Consider the following 17,953-nt stretch of genomic DNA (forward strand, 5'->3'; position numbering starts at 1 on the left):
GAAGATTGTATTATAGATTGTTGTTTTTGATCTCATTATGTGTAAATCAACTTTACAAACTACATCACCTAAACCATTAATTATCTATTAATTTTCAATTAATCAATACTTACCAATGAAATATATATATATATAAAACTCTAATATACAAACACACTTAAATAAAAATAAACACCCCCAACAAATACCTCAAATATCAATCGAAAATCCACTAATTGTCGTACCATCTTCACCCAACTTGAGTTCAACCTTAACTTCATTCTCACCATTCTTTGCCTGTTCAAGGTAATGTGCTTCATGATAGTTCTTTCCTGCTTTAAACATCTTAAGACAAGTAGTGGCGAACTCCCCAAAATCTCCATTATATCTTTTTTTACGATTCCCCACCTCTCGTGAAACAATTTTCCCATCACCATCGAACTTCGCATCCTCTTCTTCTATCAATTCATCGTTAAGGATAGAATGAGTCAGATACATGATATTACCATTATAATGACGTTGGAACTTGCTTCTTGCCTTATTATTCTTGAAAATCTCCTTGTGAATATCGTCGGGTTTGGGTTTCGCAGTATTATTTTTAGAATCACCAACTTTCTTATTATTATTAGTATTATTATTATTATTACCATTATTCCCCGCAGCTTTGGCGGATTTCCCTGAGTTCCTCACGGCTCGCCCACCCTTCTTTGGCTTTTCTGATCCTCCATCATCCTTTGATTTCTCTGATTTGTTGCCATTTTCCATCAAATCCGGATTACCGTCGGTTTTCAAGAAATTCATCCGCACTTCTTCCATGGTCTTGGCGTATTCTACTTCTTGGGGAGTATCGATATCGAAGTTCATTCCGTCAGGAATTGGCACCAACGCGGGAATCAGCAACGGATTCTCGGGATCTTTGAACGGGTTGTTCAAAATTTCTTCTTTTGTCAAATTGGTTTCCAAGTAATTGTACAATAACCACAAAAACCGTTGGGCTCGAGATTTTGGAGTGGTCTTAAAGTTTAAAAACAAACAATTGAATGGGGCTTGGTCAGGTTTGGTCAAATCTTCACCTAAAAACGACGGGGATTCGGAAACAAAGTTCCTACTGGTGCCATTTTCAAGATTGACGGGGTCAAAATGTTGGAAAATTAAATGCTCATAACAACACAACATGAAAATCAAATTGATGACGTTAGTTTTCGGGAATTTGGTATCGGGAACTAGCGGTTGGTTGAACAACTCTTCGAACTTTGTCGGGTGTTTCTTAGCTTCGGACCACGATTTCAAAATACTTTTCAATCGAGGAGAATCTTGCAAGATTTTATTATCGTGGCTTTTCCCTTGTTGAAGCGACGGGATCGAATGGAAAGTTCGTAATTGTGATTTCATTTCCGGAACAAAATTCACGGTGGTGTTCATTCTCCCAACATTCACCAATAACGAAACCATACATACTGGAATTGACATGGTCTTATCAGTTAATAGCCGTTCTCTTAAAACTTTGGAGGTCTTATTAGAATAAGCCATGGTACTGATGTACAAATCGGCAAAATTGACTTTCTGAACCCCACCAGAAGGACTGAGCTGGTATGGGCTGGTGAATGCCACCACATCGTTATGAAAGACTTCGCTTAGGAAATCGTATTGGATATCCTCACGCCATAAAGGTTGACCATCCTTTTTTTTAATATGGAACAGCTTGGCACTGATAAGCAATGTTTGGTTCGTCCGTTTATTGGCCCCAGTATTCTGGAAAGAATTAACAAATGATCCATTGGCATCGGTGATGGTAGAAGAATCACCAGCAACGGTATTAATATTATTATTATTATTATTATTATTATTATTATGATGATTGATATCACTATTGCCACCACCTGTAGCAATTGGCGATGCAAAAGGATCGGCATTCATTGATTTCTTTAATGGGCTTGGTAATTTTGGGGCATTGATCATCCCATCGATAGGGATCTTCACCGATGGGAGTTTTGTAGGGGTCAGGGTGGTCGACGAGAAAGTTCCTGCTGGTGGTGGTGGTGGTGCTTGTTGTTGTTGTTGTTGTTGTTGTTGTTGTTGTTTCGAATTATTATCATCAGAAGAATTATTGTTGAATGGACCTGGATTCTCGGTGATAAATGTGTGTTGTTGGCTCATTGTCGACACATCAGCTTGGTCATTCATCTGTTCTTCATCGGTATCGATTGTCAGGTCGCTCTCGTGGTTATATATTTCCACGGGCTCCAGGGGTTCCAACGATGGATTATTCTCCGCTAAAAGACTAGAAATGTTCACCCTGGTCTGCTGAGGCCGAGGCTGCTGAGGCTGCTCGCCATTGGTATCATGAATAGGGTCATAATGGGACCGCATTGACATTGTTATTATTATTATTATTATTATTATTTTTTTTTTTCCAAAATAAAATGATTAAATGTTGATGATTATCGAATGTCCAAAACCAAAAAAAAGAAAAACGCACACACAGACACACACACACACACACACAACAAACACACAATCAATGAATCGGGAACTAGTGATGGTGCTGGGTGGAGGGTTGGGGGAGTTTTTTATGGTTGCGGAACTTTTAATTTGTGTGAAATTTTTTTTGAAATGTTGAGGGTTAATAATAAAATATAACCCTGCAAATAAATAAGTGTAAAAAAAAAAACATCACCAAAAAAAACAAAAACAAAAACAAAAAAAAGCAAACAAACAAATCTTCACACAAAGACTCCCTTATTTGGATCAATAATCGTGTTAGAAGCATTCAAAACGTAGTAGGCTTGTTACAGAGATAATGAATAATATTAATTGTGTTTGAGTTTCATAAAAAGGGGTGGTGAGAAGAAGTGCCTGCTGGTGCTATAAACATTTTGATAAACCAAAAGTGAAACAAACGGCAGACCTGAGCCAAACCATGGAGTTTTGTAGATGGAAGTAGGACGAAAAAAAAAAGAAAAAGAAAACAGTAGGTGGATAAAAAGGACAAATAAAAAAAAAAGAGAGATAAAAAAGGGACAAAAATCTGAGGTTGACAATTAGTAAACCAGGAACGAGGGGGAGGAGGGAGAGGGGGAAAAAAAAAGAGATAAATTCGTTAGCTCTGCTAAAGAATAATATATTGCAGAATTGATCAGTGAAGTGGAGTTGACCGATAAAGTGTAGCTGACATTAAAGCCATCCATTGTAAATCATGATAATCCAAATAATGGATTGACTGATTCAAGGTAATAATAATAATAAAACTAAAAAAAAAGTAATTAAAAATCAAAAGATTCAATGATAGGAATAAAACGGCAAAAAAGATGATTAAAAAAAAAAAAAAAGATGTGAAGAACCAAAAATTTACTAAAAAACCAACCGGAACAATTGTAAAAGAATAAAAGCAAAAATGTATAGAACAGAAAATCAACAATGCTGTAGCAATAAAAAAAAAGAGAGATAGAAATTGCCCATGTTTTTTTCAGATGGCTCTTCATAGAATACAATACAACTCAAAGTTTCAACTTCAAGCGAAAAATCGATTCAATCAAGATACGCCAAGATCTGCTCGGTCAAATTATAAACCTCTGCAGTTGGACCATCCTGGTGGGCAATTTCACTATTTTCTTCTTCTTTAGGTGGCGAGTTTTCAATGTGCAACTTCTTCACCCCGTTCATAATATTAGCATTAGATTTGATCAATTCAAGGATCTTTCTGTTATCACTTTCCAACAATTGTAAAATTGTCCAAAGAGCAATATGTTCAAAAGTGGTATTACTCATGTTCAAATATCTGATCAAAAATCCACAAATCCCGTCGTTTGGTTGATCCCAATCATTGATGATATAATCATAGTTATCAATTCTTGAGCACAAATTGGCCAACGCAGCAGCAGAGTTGCCACCAACTTCATTATTATCACTGAACGTCAATGGGATCAAAACATCAATGATGTTAAGTTCCAAAAGTTTTTGTTTCAAATCATCAGCAAGTGCAAGAATAGCAAAGCACGCACTGATTTCCGATTGCACCGCTCCCTTAGTTTTGAGAACCAATTCTTTACATTTTTGAACCGCGTTGGCATCCAATAATGCTAGCCTATTCTTTTCTGATGACGCCGCCAAATTTCTAAGAGTGGAAACCGCGTGGCATTGGATTTCTTCGTTATCTCTATAATCCAATAATCTCACAAGAGGATTCAAGAACCCTGCTTCGACAATTAAGCCTTCGTTCAATGGGTGAATAGATATGTTTCTGATACAGGCCACGGCGGCCAAAATCAATGGTTGATGGGTAGATTTTAGTAATTGCACCAAATGAGCCAATCCGCCATTTCTAACAATTTCCAATTGATAAGCAGGGTCGGACGCCAAATTTCTGAGGGCCAAAGTGGCTTGGCATTGGATTCTTGGAGATTGCGAGTTCATCAGGACCACTAATTGACTAACCAATTTTGGTTCGGTTTGAATCAATCGTTTTCGATTAATTTCGTCGACCGCGATGTTTGATAAAGCAGTGGTACAATAGTATTGGACATCAGGGTCAACAGAAGACAACAAGCCAACCAACACTGGCACGGCACCGGCGTTCACCAATTCTTGTCTATTTTCAAACGAGTGTGTCATGTTTAACAAAGCTCCAGTAGCGTTTCTTTGGACTCTCAAGTCTCGGTTTTTGGCCAATCTGGTCAATGGGCCTAGAGCCCCGCTTTTAGCAATTTTAGCTTTATTATCGTCTTGGGTGGCCAAGTTGGTGATACAACCGACAGCGTTACATTGGACTTCGGTGTTGACTGATTCCATTTGCTTGATGAGCGGTTGCAACCCGCCCATTTCAACAATCAATACTTTGTTGTCGTTGTTGACTGCGAGGTTACCAAGGGCAGCGCAGGCGGCACGTTGGACTTCAGAATCGGTACTTTTAAGTAAGGATAAGATTGGAAGGAACACGTCTCTGCCTACTGGTTTGACGTCTTTTTCTGTTATTTCGGCAAAGGCAAGGGCAGCACTGCGCTGAAGGTCCAAATTGTCTGAGTAAACAAGAATACTAAGGGCATTGAGGGGACCGTCGCTAAAGAAGTCCACCTCGTTACGGTTCTCAAGATAGTTGAGAAGTTCAGCAATTGCATTACGCTCGTTTTGCTGTAACAATGGTTGATTGGAACTATCGCTTTCCGGTCTCAAACAACCACAACAGGATCCCATGGTCGATATATGTGTATGTTATTAGTAAAGAACAAGGAAAAAATTTTCGTTTTTTCTATAGGGGAGAGATTACAATTCAAAGGACTGGGTGCACCACTGTAGTTGAGAGGGATTGTTTTGTGGCGTGGTGAGTATTGGTATTGTTAGTATTGTTATTATTATTATTATGATGGTGATGATGATTATGAGGATTGGGGAGAGGGATGGATTGTTCTGCCAGAGAGGATTGGGTGATGTGTTGTGATGGTTTTCTATTGTTTATTATCTGTTTGCTGGTTGCCACTTTGGGAGGGCAGGAAAAATCGAAATGAGAAAAAAACTCGGCCAGAAAGGTGGCGTTACCCGGTGGGATGAGGGTTGGGAACCCCCACCACCTCTTTCTGGCTGGGACTGCGGGTGCCGCACCCGGTGTTTTGTATTTTTACTCACAAGTGCAATCATCATCATATATATATATATATATATCTATATATATAACATATCTATATCGGTATATAATACAAAATTCCCAGAGAAAACTTAGAAATCATCGTCCATGCCGCTGATGGAGATCGCCTGTCCAGGCTTGAAAGCAGGAAGCCCCAAGTACGGACAGCCATCGCATCGGAAAGCGTCCCCAAGTGCACAACTGCCACATCCTCCAACCTTGTCTCCTTCAACAGTGAAGTCAATCTCCGTGATCTCTTGACTAGTCAACTTCACCGCATTCTTGTTACGTTCCGCCTCTTGGGCCTCAATCTCTTGCTCTTCCAATTCCTTCAACCCACAAGAACAATTCTTGCAAGCCTTCTTGCGTCGTTTCACCGGCAAGCCATCATCATCAAACACACATTTGACCGAGGTCAACTTAATAGGCGCCGAGAGGGCCAATTCATCAAGAAGATCATTCTCGTCTATTAGGTCGTCGTTGGAATCGAAAAACTGGAGTTTATTTCGAAGGTCGGTGATTTCTTTTGCAGCAGCAGGCACCGTGGTTGTGGCTTTCTTGAACTTGGAAAACTTAAGTTTTAATGGATTAGCATTGGCAGTGGAATTCGATGTAGGAGATTTTTTCTTCAATGGGATGGAAACCGCTTGGTTGTTTGGTTTAACCCAGAATTTCCCATCCGCAAGGAACCCAGCCATAATCCCATTCAAAGTAAGGGCATCATTGGTCATGTAGAACTTCCCGTCAGGTTTCATGAGCCTGTATAATGTCTTGAGCACCTCGTCACTAATTTCATAAGCAGTGCTGGCTTCTTCATGTCGATAATCCTTGCAAAGTTGTTGGACCTCAGTTGGAAGATCATCAATTTTCACTTGTCCGAGTAAAAATGATAAAATCTCCGCAAAATTGCTGCTATTCAAATAATACACGTATGAATAACTGTCATACGCAACATTCTGCTGCTTTTCTCGAAGAAAGATCAAATTGATATTATATTGGTCGACCAAACATGTTGGATAAGCATAACCCAAGAGTTTCTTGATGAGGGCGATTTTGGTAGCAGACTCCTGAATGATCGAAGGATCTAACACAAACAAAACTTTTTGGGACATTGCTGAACTACAAGAACTAGGGAGAGAAGTAGTATAAAAATGTAGTGTGTGGAAAATATTTTATAAAACGAAAGTACCACTCGAGCAATAGATTTGTCAGGATTTCTGATTAATCATCAAAAAAAAAAAAAAAAAAAAAAAAAAAAAAAAAAAAAAAGAAAAAATGAAAAAAAAAGAAATCCACCGGTGTGTTCGGAATTCCGGTGTTTGACGTTTTGATTTACTATCAAAAGATCAGGTGTACTCTCTTTCTTTCTTGTCATTTTTGTAGAATAATATCAATTGCATGCCAAATAACTGGCGAACATTTCATAAGTTATAATACGTGTAGTTGAAAATATAACATCAGCTCCTCAAATGCAGCAGCAAACGCAAAAGTGTAGTTTTCTCCGGTTACGGCTGTTGTCTAGCATGACAGGGATATTGTGTGCTCCATTTTCTCTCCAGCTTTAAAAGAATAATAGAATTTGTATTGTATGACTATTAAGATTAGTGTATGTGTATTAAATTCAATCAATAATTTGTATTTTGCATGGCAGTGACTGCCTCTTATTATCAATTACCAAACAGTAACGATAATCACTGAAGGTTTTTTAACAAACATAATTTTTCAAAAAGCTATGGAAACTGGATTGAAAAATTCATCAAATTGGTCGCCTACTGCTGGAAATAACCATCTATATTATGTTTTCTGTAAATTCTGGTATACGTTAAATATGTAAAGAAAACAAAAAAAAAGAAAAGAATGTAAAGCTTTCATTGGAAGGAAGATTGTCTATTGATCTTTCATCCATCCTTCTATCAATTAATAAGTTCCACATCTCCACCAACCATATTCACAAAGAAGTTCAAATACTCTTTAGTATTACCATCCAAATTCTTCAATTTTCCACTCAATTCATGATGAACCAAACTGTCCTTCAACCCTAAACTGAAATTGATCACCAAAATGCACAACAAGCTTCCGGCCACAATAATTGGCCCCCAAATATTGTCCAAATGTTCTCCACTACGATCAGTGATGATTCTCAATCTTTTCTTGTAAATGTGGTACCCCCATCCCAAGATGAAAAGGGTAACGAGGAAATAAATTCCAGAAATCCATCTTTGCAACTCTGGGAAATTAGATTTCTTGGTAGAATTTTGAATGGTGGTGGCAAAAAGGAAAAGAATCACTGACGTGTGAAGCCATCTGATAAAAGTACGCTCATTAGCCAACCATACTTTAGCCTCGACTTTATTTGGACCAGCATTCTTAATGAAATTCTTTGGCTCTTTGACTCCTGGAGGTAATTCAACTTCTTCATCTTCAGATTCAGCATCTTGGAACTTCGAATGAATGACTGTTGGTTGACGAGGGAAATTATGGAAAGTTGAGCCGTTGGTAATGACTGTTCTTGGTTGCTGTGGCATGAATTCATCTTCATCATCAAATCCAAACTCCTCAGAATTGGAGGTGCTGGCAAGATAATCATCATCCTCATTATCAGAAGAGTCATAGTCTTCCAAATTGGCCTTCATGTTGGTCTTTTCCATCAATAATTTGCTCACCATTTGTCTTTTACTTTCTCTGGCGCTATCAGTGGCAGCCAATTTTGGTGAAGACAATGTAGACACTTTATTGATTAAAGACACCGATTTCTTGCGCTCCTTCATTTGCTTAAGTTCTTCATCATAAGCGTCCTTTGGATCTTTTCTGATATCTTTTTCCAACTCTGGCAACCAGAATGGTAAAATATCCAATTTATCATCTTCAGTGTGTAAAGAGGCAATCCCTTGAATGAATTTAGAAAAGTTCGGCACTTCTTTCACCAAATGCGACGAAGTCAACTCCTCAATCCATTTACCTGATTTTTTGCTGAAGGATAACTTGATCTTTTGGTGTTCGGTACTGGTCCCCACGCCACTGGAAGTTACTGGGTTGGCACTTGTGGCCCCAACATCTTGGACGGTGATTTCCATCACTGAATATGGAAATTTCACAAACTCACCTTTTCTCAATAAGCTATAAGGATTGTCGATTTTCGAATCGATATCGGTTCTGTGCCACCTTTGAGGATCTCTGATTGGTCTTGATTTATCAAAAGAGTCTTCTCTAATAAAGAGAATGTCACTATCAATAATGATTCTCACCCTATCATCACCAGGGATCTGGAAAGCGGTTCTGGTATATATACATCTGAGGGTAGGCTCCAAGTCATTTTCAATGACAAATTTGCGTAAAGTGGTTAATTTCTCAATTTGGGAATTATCATCGCTTCTCTTTCTGATTTTTTTCAATATTTTATTGAAAGCAGTTTGGTCATTGGCGTCAATGACTAAACTTTCAATGTATTTCTCCTTCAACTTGATGGAAACCAACTTTTCAACTTCGTCATTATTATGAGCAGGTTCCGTGTCGGTGCTGTCGTGGAAAAGTTTTTTTTCTAAAAAGATTTCTGGCTTTTCAATCAACTTACCAGACCATCTCAATCTCAAAGTTGGACTGTTGTTATTTTTCAATAACTTCGCATTGTATAAATCAAAATTGCTATTGTCAAAGTATAAGCTGGTAATGATCGAGTCATTTTCATCATTGGAGTAGTCTGAGCCTGAATTATTATTATAAATTAACACCGGCAAGTGTCTCAAGATTTTTGTTTTCACTTCCATCAAGTTATCAGGATGAATCCAAAATTTGAATGACTTGAAACATTTTGAGTCATCCAAGTTAGCGGTACTGACGGCCTTATTGGAACTGACAGAATTCAACGTCATGGAGTTGTTGAAGCTTGAAGAGCTGATTTTCGATTGGAAGTTTTCTCTCAAAAAGTTGTAGAGAACAGAGATTCTGTATAATAATGGAGAATAATCTTCGGAATGGAAAGGCAATTCGTTAAGTCTGACATTCAACAATGGCTTAACTGTGTATTCTGGGTGCAACCTATCATGCTTTTTCACAATCTTGATAAACCCGGTGAAATTCAATCTAGAAAAATGGTCCAACTCCTGAGCCAAATTAAGGGTCTCTTCAAGACTGTCTTGGAAGGATTTGTAGTCAAAGTTGGACAAGAAAAGTTGGTTTTGTTCGTTGGTAACTGAGGTAGATGCGTCCGGTAAGACAACATTGCTGTCAATGATGTTTTCCAAAGCGGTGATTTTAGAATCAATTCTTGAATATTCTGCTGATTGGAAAGAGTACACTTTTTCTAATTCCAAGTCCAATTGGTGAACAAAGTCGCTTTCATTTTTTTCTGTCCATTTTTTGTTGTGGTTGTGTGACGCATTGTCAGATGGTGCTGCTGGTTGATAAACCACATTTTCCTTCAATAACTTTTTTAGTTTTTCGTAGTCGATGTATTGCGGTTTCCAAGGAGAATATGCCTCTTTTTGAAGCTTCACGGAAAAGAGCATATTCTTTGTTATTTGTTTGGTTGTTTGTTTCTTAAGTGGACAAGAAGAATTGGGGAATTGGAAAAATTTCTGTGGACGAAGATAGATAGATGACTAGCGAGAATGGCTGGTAATTTATGGGTTAACCCACCCATGCAACCCTAACAAGGGCACCATCGCTGCCATTTTTGGGGAAAAACGTTTATCGGGGGGGGGGTAGGGGCCCTTCCCCTCTTCTTCTCCGGGTAATAGTCACCAGCCACCCCCGATGGCCCGCCGCAGCGGTACACTGTCTCTTTCCGGCACGTGACCGGGACGGGGATTTTTGCTGGGTGAAGTGTGGTGAGTGGGAATATCAGATGTCAAATGCCGTCCGTTAGCATTGGTGAGAGAGAGAGAGGAGAGGATCTTTAATACCATCACTCCTAAGACATTATCTTCACAAAATATGGAACTCTTAATGAGACAGCACCATCCAAACACACCCAGACACACATAATTTTGACCTACATCACAAAAAGATACCCTCCTCCTCCTCCTCCTCCTTCACAGAGTATTTCCTGAATTTCCCATCATGAGAAACCCGTTTTCAAAGAAACCTAAGAACCTCTATAACAATGATAATAATAATAATACCGAGATCACCAAGGAATCAGCAAATATAGATCCCTTGACCACAATCAAGAAAACTTCCTCTCCCAGCAGAAGATCGCTGGGTTTACAAACAAATTTCACGAGCCCCATTAACGGTCCTCCTCCTTCACAAACCTCTCCCACATCCACTAAACCCCCCAACAAACTTCCGAGGCCGATCCCATTACCAAAAATCGAACCAATTAATGATGGACTGAATCATAATTCATTCTCATCCACTAATAATAATAATAATAATAATAATAATAATAATAATAATAATAATAATAATTCCTTCTCTTATGTGAGCAACTTCAACACAATGTCAAGGAGAGGTACTTTTAGTTCAACCTATTCATACTCCAGCACAAAGAGCAAGAATATCCACACTGCTCATGGTTTTGATGGCTCAGTTATGGCAAATAAATCTATGGCAAGTATCGCAAATCCCTCTAGTAGATTGGAACGATCATCGACTATCAACTACGATATTTTTAAGCTCGGAGACCCCATAGATACAATGTTTGAAAATTGTTCAGCTTTGGATGTGTGCCTAATGGAAAACCATGAGGAAAGTGCTACTTTATCAAACAATAAGGGCAAACAAAAAATAAAAAACTATACTGAGGAATGCTGCATACAAGAAGATTGTGTAACCAATGCAGATAACCAACTCGACAACAAAAATGTCTTCATTCCAGAAATCATAAAAAATTGCAATATTCTCCACGCTGGGTTCGGTGGTTGGGTCGTGCTTAAGCAATTGAAGCCTAAATACGATCCCAATAATCAACTAGTGGTCATTAAGACCTTCAAGAAGCCTGACGCTCAAAATAAAGCCGATGCCAATCCTCTATATGATTTCATTTGTCAGAATGAGTACGAAAACATGGTTCATTTGAAAAACCGTAACATTATCCCGGTATATAATCTTTGCAAAGATATCTTGGATTCCGACAGGTATTATTGGTCGTTGGCGCTACCATTTTATAAATATGGGGATTTATTTTCGATTCTTGTAAAATGTGATAAACAAAAAGTTAAATTTCCTGGAAATTTGAAGGAAAACTTATTCAAGCAAATGGTATCGGCAATCAAATTTATTCATGGGAAAAATATCGTTCATTGTGATATTAAACTAGATAATTTTTTGATCGATGATGGATTTACCATCAAGTTGACAGATTTTGGCATGAGTATCAATTTGAACAAATATCAATCGTTATCAACATTAGAAGACAAGATTTGTTTTATGAAAAACATTGATTTACCGAAAATTGGCACCAAGAGTTATCGACCCCCAGAGGTGTTCTTTAGTGATAAGAAATCACATCAACTTGAAGAATTCCGACATCAGGCATTTGATCCCTCCAATACATCCCATGACCAATGTGTTAAATGTTATGAAGCAATTTTTCAAAATATTAAAAAGCTTGATATTTGGGCTCTCGGTATTTGCTACTTGATTCTAACTTTGAGCCTTTTTAAACCCTGGGATTTTGCTGATCGGTCCACGGATAAGGTGTTTGCGAAATATTTTGTGATTTACAAACAAAGTGATTTTTTAACTAAAGGGTTGCCTACTAATAATAACCAAGAAACCAATAAGAAACTCGAGAATTTAATTGCTAATAATTTAGAACTGTTGAATTTTGTCAAGAAGTTATTATTCGACTCGCGAGGGGTAATTCTAAAGATGCTCAGCGTGGAAAATGACCAAAGGATTTCGATTGATGAAATTAGTGAGTCTAATTGGATCACCAATATAAATTTCTGCTCTACCAATGAGTTTTCACTGGTGTTTGATGAGATTTTCAAATGATTGAAGTGTTTACAGGATTAGTTATTCAGTATTTTTAGGAATACTTTGGATTATTGTACTCTACGCCATGCGTTTTCGAAAGATCAATCTATTATCTTAATATTCTGTGATTTTATATAAATTTACTTTCATTATAATTTAATGTGTTTATGACTATTTTTTTTTTCCACCTTGAGCTATTATTATGTCGACTACGTAATCAGAAAGAGTTGATGAGTAACAAGGAAAGAAATCATCGGCCTTCGGTGGGTCATGCATGTGCAAATTCATAAGCAACTTTGGGCTGACTAATCTGCATAACCACAATTATTGTGACACATAGACAGCAGCTAACCTTTCTTCTATTTTGTTTTTATCTTCATTGTGACGATTTGCCATAGTTATTATCATTATTATATATTTCATCAGAGCGGTATACTACTAAAAAAGGGTTATATGCGCCAACTTGTGAAGCTGTTAAATCGCTGGCCCATCCTGCCACAACAGAAATGACAAGTTGCCTCCCGCCGTCGGAGATACCCGGAATTCCAGAATTTTCCAGAATTTTTCACTGCAAAATCTGAGACAGAATCTCACGTGCGGTGGAGTCACCCTCACCTCCTCACCCACCGCTAATCATTGAAAACGGAAGATCATCGCATTACTCATTTCTTTATCTACACATATATACTTCTCCTCATCCGTTATCTATTGCAAAAAACAAATCTGTCCCAGTCCCAATCCATCAAATCTCTCCCCCTCTCATTCTTGTGCCTCCGTTTTTCTCTACTTTTTTTTTTTTTGTTATTCGTTTGGTTTTTCCTTTTTATTCTTCATTCACCTTCTTTATCTCCGGAACAGCTCAGATCCCGTTATCGGTTGACCCCCGACCCCCCTAGATTTTTGCCAATTCGTAATGTCTTTGAGTTACAATTCCTACAATAACAAGTCCATATTACTTGGTGGCCGTTATGAAAAGGTCAAGGATCTTCAATCTGGCACCTTTGGCCAAGTGTCTTTGGCAAATGATGTGTTGTCGGATACAAGAGTGGCAATCAAATCTATGAAGAAATGTACACCTGAAGTCGATGCTATGGCCCACCATGAAGTTTCAATGTTGAATAAATTGAAAGGAATAGAAGAAGTCTGTCAATTGCTTGATCATTTTGAATCTGATGATTATCATTTCTTGGTGTTTGAATATTGTGAATTTGGAGATTTGCATGAATTTCTCCATGATGAAGAAAACTTTGAAGTTCAAAAACCTTTTGACAATTCATTTGTCTTCAAACAATTTGCCATTGATTTAATCAATGCTGTTAAGCATTGTCACGAAAACGGTATTTATCATCGTGATATCAAACCAGAGAATATTCTTGTCACAAGAGATTTGAAGTTCAAATTGGCGGATTTCGGATTGTCTTCGACCTCAAGATATTGCAATGAATCCAATGTCGGTACCGATAAATATATGGCGCCAGAATGTGTTTTTGAAGATAAAACAAATACCACCTATTATGATTGTTTGTTTTCTGATTACTGGTCGCTTGGGGTCTCGTTGATGTACACTTTATTTGGCTACGCTCCTTTCAAAAAATGTGTCGATGATGACCAATGGTTCAGGAAATACCTCAATGGTTCCCATGACTCTTTGCAGGATAGCTCTTCCGTCAATGTATTTTACGATATTTACCCAAACTTATCAACCACTGGTTTTGATTGCTTTGTTGATACTTTGTTGCAATTTGTCCCTGAAAAAAGAAGTTTGGATGATTGCTTGCAAATGTTGGTTAATGATGAAGACACTGTGCAAGTGTTCACTGTTGATGAAGAGTTGGAAATTGAACAATTTAATAACAACAGCTTCAGTCAATCCAGTGATGATGTCCCATTCTTAGATGAAAAATTAATGATTTCGTCCAGTATCGTTAATAACGACGGTGTTAATGATAACGATATGTTCAATGAAGAATTTGAAATTCTTGAAATTGAAAGTCAAGACTTCTCTTCAGCAGATGATAGTTCTCCACAAAGCATGTTTGAAGTGCACGGTAATGACAGCAAGTTCTCTATTCCACCATCTCTCATTGATTCTACTGTCACTTCGGCGGCTCCAATCAAGACTTTTGACAAGAAATCTACTGATGATAAGAACTTTTTACAAACCTCCTCGGCCCTCACCCAAGGCCTTTCATGGTACGATTTCGATGATTTAGATTGCTCAGAATTGGTCAATTCATTCACCAATGATTTGAATATCTCATCCACTACAACTACTACTCCACTTAACGGGGCCGAAACCCCTAGAAACAGCACGAACCAACCACCTGTGAAGACAATCAATTCAATTTACCAATCCAAGTTAACTTCAATAGTTGCTAATAACCATGCAAATTTCAATGCCAACCAACCAACTACAAGTTCTCACCAAGTTGCTAGTATTGATGACTCCTGGTGGTGAGTTCATTTCATTTCTACTATTTTCTCGATCATTTTCTTTTTTTTTTTCTATTCTTTTCACTTTCTTGTTACTCTGGTCTTACCTAATGGTCAATCACTAGTGATTGATACAATAGTGATTGATACAATAGTGACTTTAATGGTTATTGCATGTGTTGTTTTTTTGCGTGCTATTGGTTTGTTTTTTGATTTTTTGTGTACTTTTTTTTTTAGGGGGGTGCTTATGATTGTGTTTTTGCCTATGATGACTCTCATGCTGATTTCTTGTTGTACTTGATTTGCCTGATTTTAATATTTGAATTTCATTTTTTTTTTTTTTTTTTTTTTTTTTTTTTTTTTTTTTTTTTTTTTTTTTTTTTTTTTTTTTTTTTTTTTTTTTTATTTTTTTTTATTTTATTTTATTTTTTTTTTTTCTTTTTCATTATCACGGTTATAAAGAAAGAAAAATAGATATATTAGGTTATAAAGAAAGAAAAATAGAGATATTTTTTTTCTTCTTGAACTTTCTTATTATTATCATCCATGATAATCTCATGTAAGATGGACCACTCTGTATTCTGTTTTGCAAGAGTAATCGTTGATAAGCATGAAATTTTCAATTTTTTGATATTCAGGGAGAGAGAGAGAGAGAGAGAGATGTAATTATAAAATAGGTCTCCCGGCTAAAAATAATTCACGAATTTTATGTTACGGTAGTAAAAGAGCAACAATGCATTTCATTAAACGGAGTCTAATTGTGACATAGTCAATATAACAAGCCAGAAAATAGAGGATCCCAAGAAATCAGGAAAAGTAAAACAATAATAATAACAACAGTAGCAAACAATAGTAAAAAACAAAAACATCAATAACAATAACGATAATAATAATAACAATAATAATAATGATAATAGTTTAAAAAAAAACTGGATACTTTATTCAATTATCACTAGCAAAACTTGCATTGCCTGAGATCCCTAGCTCACTCATCTTGGCAAGTAATTCCTGCTCTCTCAATTTCAATTCCAATGCCTTCTTCTCCAAAGCTTCCTCCTTCAATTTCATTTCTTTTGCGGATTTGGCCTCCAATTCCGCCAATTTTTGTTTACGTTGTTGGATTTGTTCTTGTTTCAACGCGTAAGGAACGGTTTCAGAGAGCAATCTTAATTGTGATCTGTTCTTTGAATCAATAGATTTCTGGGATGAAATGGTTTCTTGAGCAAATGAGGAGATTGAAGGTTGACTATTTAATTGTGCGCTATCCAAAATATTGGCAAAATCCTTTTCATTCTGTTCTTCAAGTATCATCGAATCCTTGATGTTTGCCAACGCGTTAAGATTAGATAACGATGGAGGTTCAGGAATGTAAGAGTCTCTAGATCCCAAGAATTCTTTCTTTTTAGTCTCAGGTGTAGTCTCGTCATTGATGCCATTGACGGCTCTTAACTTTTCAGTTCTATAGTTTTCATAAAGATAATCGTGGGTTAAATCTTTCAAATCTTGCAAGTGAGTACTAAGTAAAACATTTTTCAAAAGCTTGAAATCAGAATACTCTGGATTATGAATATCTATGAATCCCCAAGGATACTGTCTACCTTTGATCAGTTTCCCATCAATTTCTATTTCATCTTCGGATGAAATAATCGCGAATGGTTGAATCGATTGCAAGTACTTGTTTTCACTCAAAATATTTTCTTCCTCATCTGACATCTCGTCTTCTTCCGGAATAGCTTCTTCATCATCATCGTAGGTGAATTGGAAAACTGGTACGTTGAATTTTTCAATATCATATAAGATGTTTCGCTTAAAATCAGCCAATTCCTCTTTAGTAAAACTATCGGCTCTGCCAATCACTGGAATAATATTGACATATTTCGATAGCTTCTTGATAATTTCGACATCTAGTTCTCTTAACCCGTGGCCGGTAGGGGTGATGAAATAAAGACAAGCATGAACTCTGGTATCTTTGAATTTTGGATTTCTTTTGAACTTGGTTTCTTCAGCTAACACTATGTCAAACTGTTGTTTTAAATAATTGATGATCTCTTCAAAGCACACTTCATTATCAATATTATCTCCAAAACCCGGGGTATTAATGACGTTCAAAAAAATCCTGGAATAATCACCTTTGTTCAAAATTTCCACTTCTGATTCGGTAATGGCAATTCCAGGTTCTTGATCGGCTAAGGCTGGATTGAAATCTCTTTGGAAAACTGCGGCATTTATGGTAGAAGAATCATCAATTGTGCTGAAAGACGCAATCTTTGGTTCATCGATGGTAGTACCAATAGGTTCGTATTTGTGTGGGACAATCTTGGTGTCCAATAATGTATTCACAAATGTTGATTTCCCAATACCTGACTGTCCCACCACCATGATGGTGAATTTCACCCCACGTCTGGTATCTTTTTTACGACGTAAAGCAGAAGAAGATAGAAAATTCATGACTGGCGAGAATAAGAATATTGAAATTAATCACTTCTGTTTCCTGATACTGGGTGCAAAAGTTGGAAGCGAAATCAATTGTGCAATGTTTGGTAAACGTGTAAATTTAACAAAAATTCCGACCTGAGAAAAACGTGAGAGTTGCCGACCTTTGCATTAATGCAATAGCAAGTGATTTTATGCAGAAATCACGGGGTGCAATTCTTTGAAATTTCAAGGAGCAGGGTAAATCGCTGCAAATTGCTTATCAACACCACCACCTTTTGGTCAGTTCACAGTAACCACCGGTAATTTCTACTGATCATATTTAAATTATAAGCCCGTAAAATGAACCAAATAAGTGGCTAAATGGGTCTTTCCTTCCTATTACTTGGAAAAGTGTACAAACTTGATGTAGATTCCTCAGTTGCGTCATTCTCTGGTTATATGCCCCGCAACATGGCCTCCTTTCAAAAATATTTGTAGGCGTAGGTATACAACTGCCCCGATATCCCTTTTTCGAAGTGTGTCTTGATGGATATTCTGATGGCCGTTATTCATATCTAGTATCAATTG

At 37.2% G+C, this 17,953-nt stretch overlaps 7 protein-coding genes across 7 annotated transcripts; 2 read left to right on the top strand and 5 right to left on the bottom strand. All coding sequences in view use genetic code 12, as the record gives it.

Moving 5' to 3' along the window:
• Positions 1 to 189: 189 nt before the first annotated feature.
• DASC09_056880 (Ies1 protein) lies at positions 190 to 2,355 on the bottom strand (the record flags this gene model as incomplete). The annotated part of the gene is made up of 1 exon (XM_064999273.1): positions 190 to 2,355. One exon carries the CDS (start codon positions 2,353 to 2,355, stop codon positions 190 to 192), a length of 2,166 nt encoding a protein of 721 aa, XP_064855345.1.
• Positions 2,356 to 3,507: 1,152 nt separating this feature from the next.
• On the bottom strand, positions 3,508 to 5,169 carry VAC8 (protein anchor VAC8; the record flags this gene model as incomplete). The annotated part of the gene is made up of 1 exon (XM_064999274.1): positions 3,508 to 5,169. The coding sequence occupies one exon, from the start codon at positions 5,167 to 5,169 to the stop codon at positions 3,508 to 3,510; it is 1,662 nt and encodes a 553-aa protein (XP_064855346.1).
• Positions 5,170 to 5,688: 519 nt separating this feature from the next.
• Positions 5,689 to 6,708, bottom strand: DRE2 (electron carrier DRE2; the record flags this gene model as incomplete). The annotated part of the gene is made up of 1 exon (XM_064999275.1): positions 5,689 to 6,708. The coding sequence occupies one exon, from the start codon at positions 6,706 to 6,708 to the stop codon at positions 5,689 to 5,691; it is 1,020 nt and encodes a 339-aa protein (XP_064855347.1).
• An 801-nt stretch (positions 6,709 to 7,509) lies between these two features.
• Positions 7,510 to 10,101, bottom strand: DASC09_056910 (vacuolar transporter chaperone; the record flags this gene model as incomplete). Its single annotated transcript, XM_064999276.1, has 1 exon — positions 7,510 to 10,101. One exon carries the CDS (start codon positions 10,099 to 10,101, stop codon positions 7,510 to 7,512), a length of 2,592 nt encoding a protein of 863 aa, XP_064855348.1.
• Positions 10,102 to 10,654: 553 nt separating this feature from the next.
• DASC09_056920 (uncharacterized protein) lies at positions 10,655 to 12,535 on the top strand (the record flags this gene model as incomplete). Its single annotated transcript, XM_064999277.1, has 1 exon — positions 10,655 to 12,535. The coding sequence occupies one exon, from the start codon at positions 10,655 to 10,657 to the stop codon at positions 12,533 to 12,535; it is 1,881 nt and encodes a 626-aa protein (XP_064855349.1).
• Positions 12,536 to 13,430: 895 nt separating this feature from the next.
• DASC09_056930 (protein kinase FMP48) lies at positions 13,431 to 14,975 on the top strand (the record flags this gene model as incomplete). The annotated part of the gene is made up of 1 exon (XM_064999278.1): positions 13,431 to 14,975. One exon carries the CDS (start codon positions 13,431 to 13,433, stop codon positions 14,973 to 14,975), a length of 1,545 nt encoding a protein of 514 aa, XP_064855350.1.
• Positions 14,976 to 15,892: 917 nt separating this feature from the next.
• On the bottom strand, positions 15,893 to 17,398 carry SHS1 (septin SHS1; the record flags this gene model as incomplete). Its single annotated transcript, XM_064999279.1, has 1 exon — positions 15,893 to 17,398. One exon carries the CDS (start codon positions 17,396 to 17,398, stop codon positions 15,893 to 15,895), a length of 1,506 nt encoding a protein of 501 aa, XP_064855351.1.
• Positions 17,399 to 17,953: the final 555 nt, after the last annotated feature.

This window comes from Saccharomycopsis crataegensis (assembly GCF_037102585.1).
Source record: "Saccharomycopsis crataegensis DNA, jcf7180000000097, whole genome shotgun sequence".
In the NCBI taxonomy this organism is placed as follows: domain Eukaryota; kingdom Fungi; phylum Ascomycota; class Saccharomycetes; order Ascoideales; family Saccharomycopsidaceae; genus Saccharomycopsis; species Saccharomycopsis crataegensis.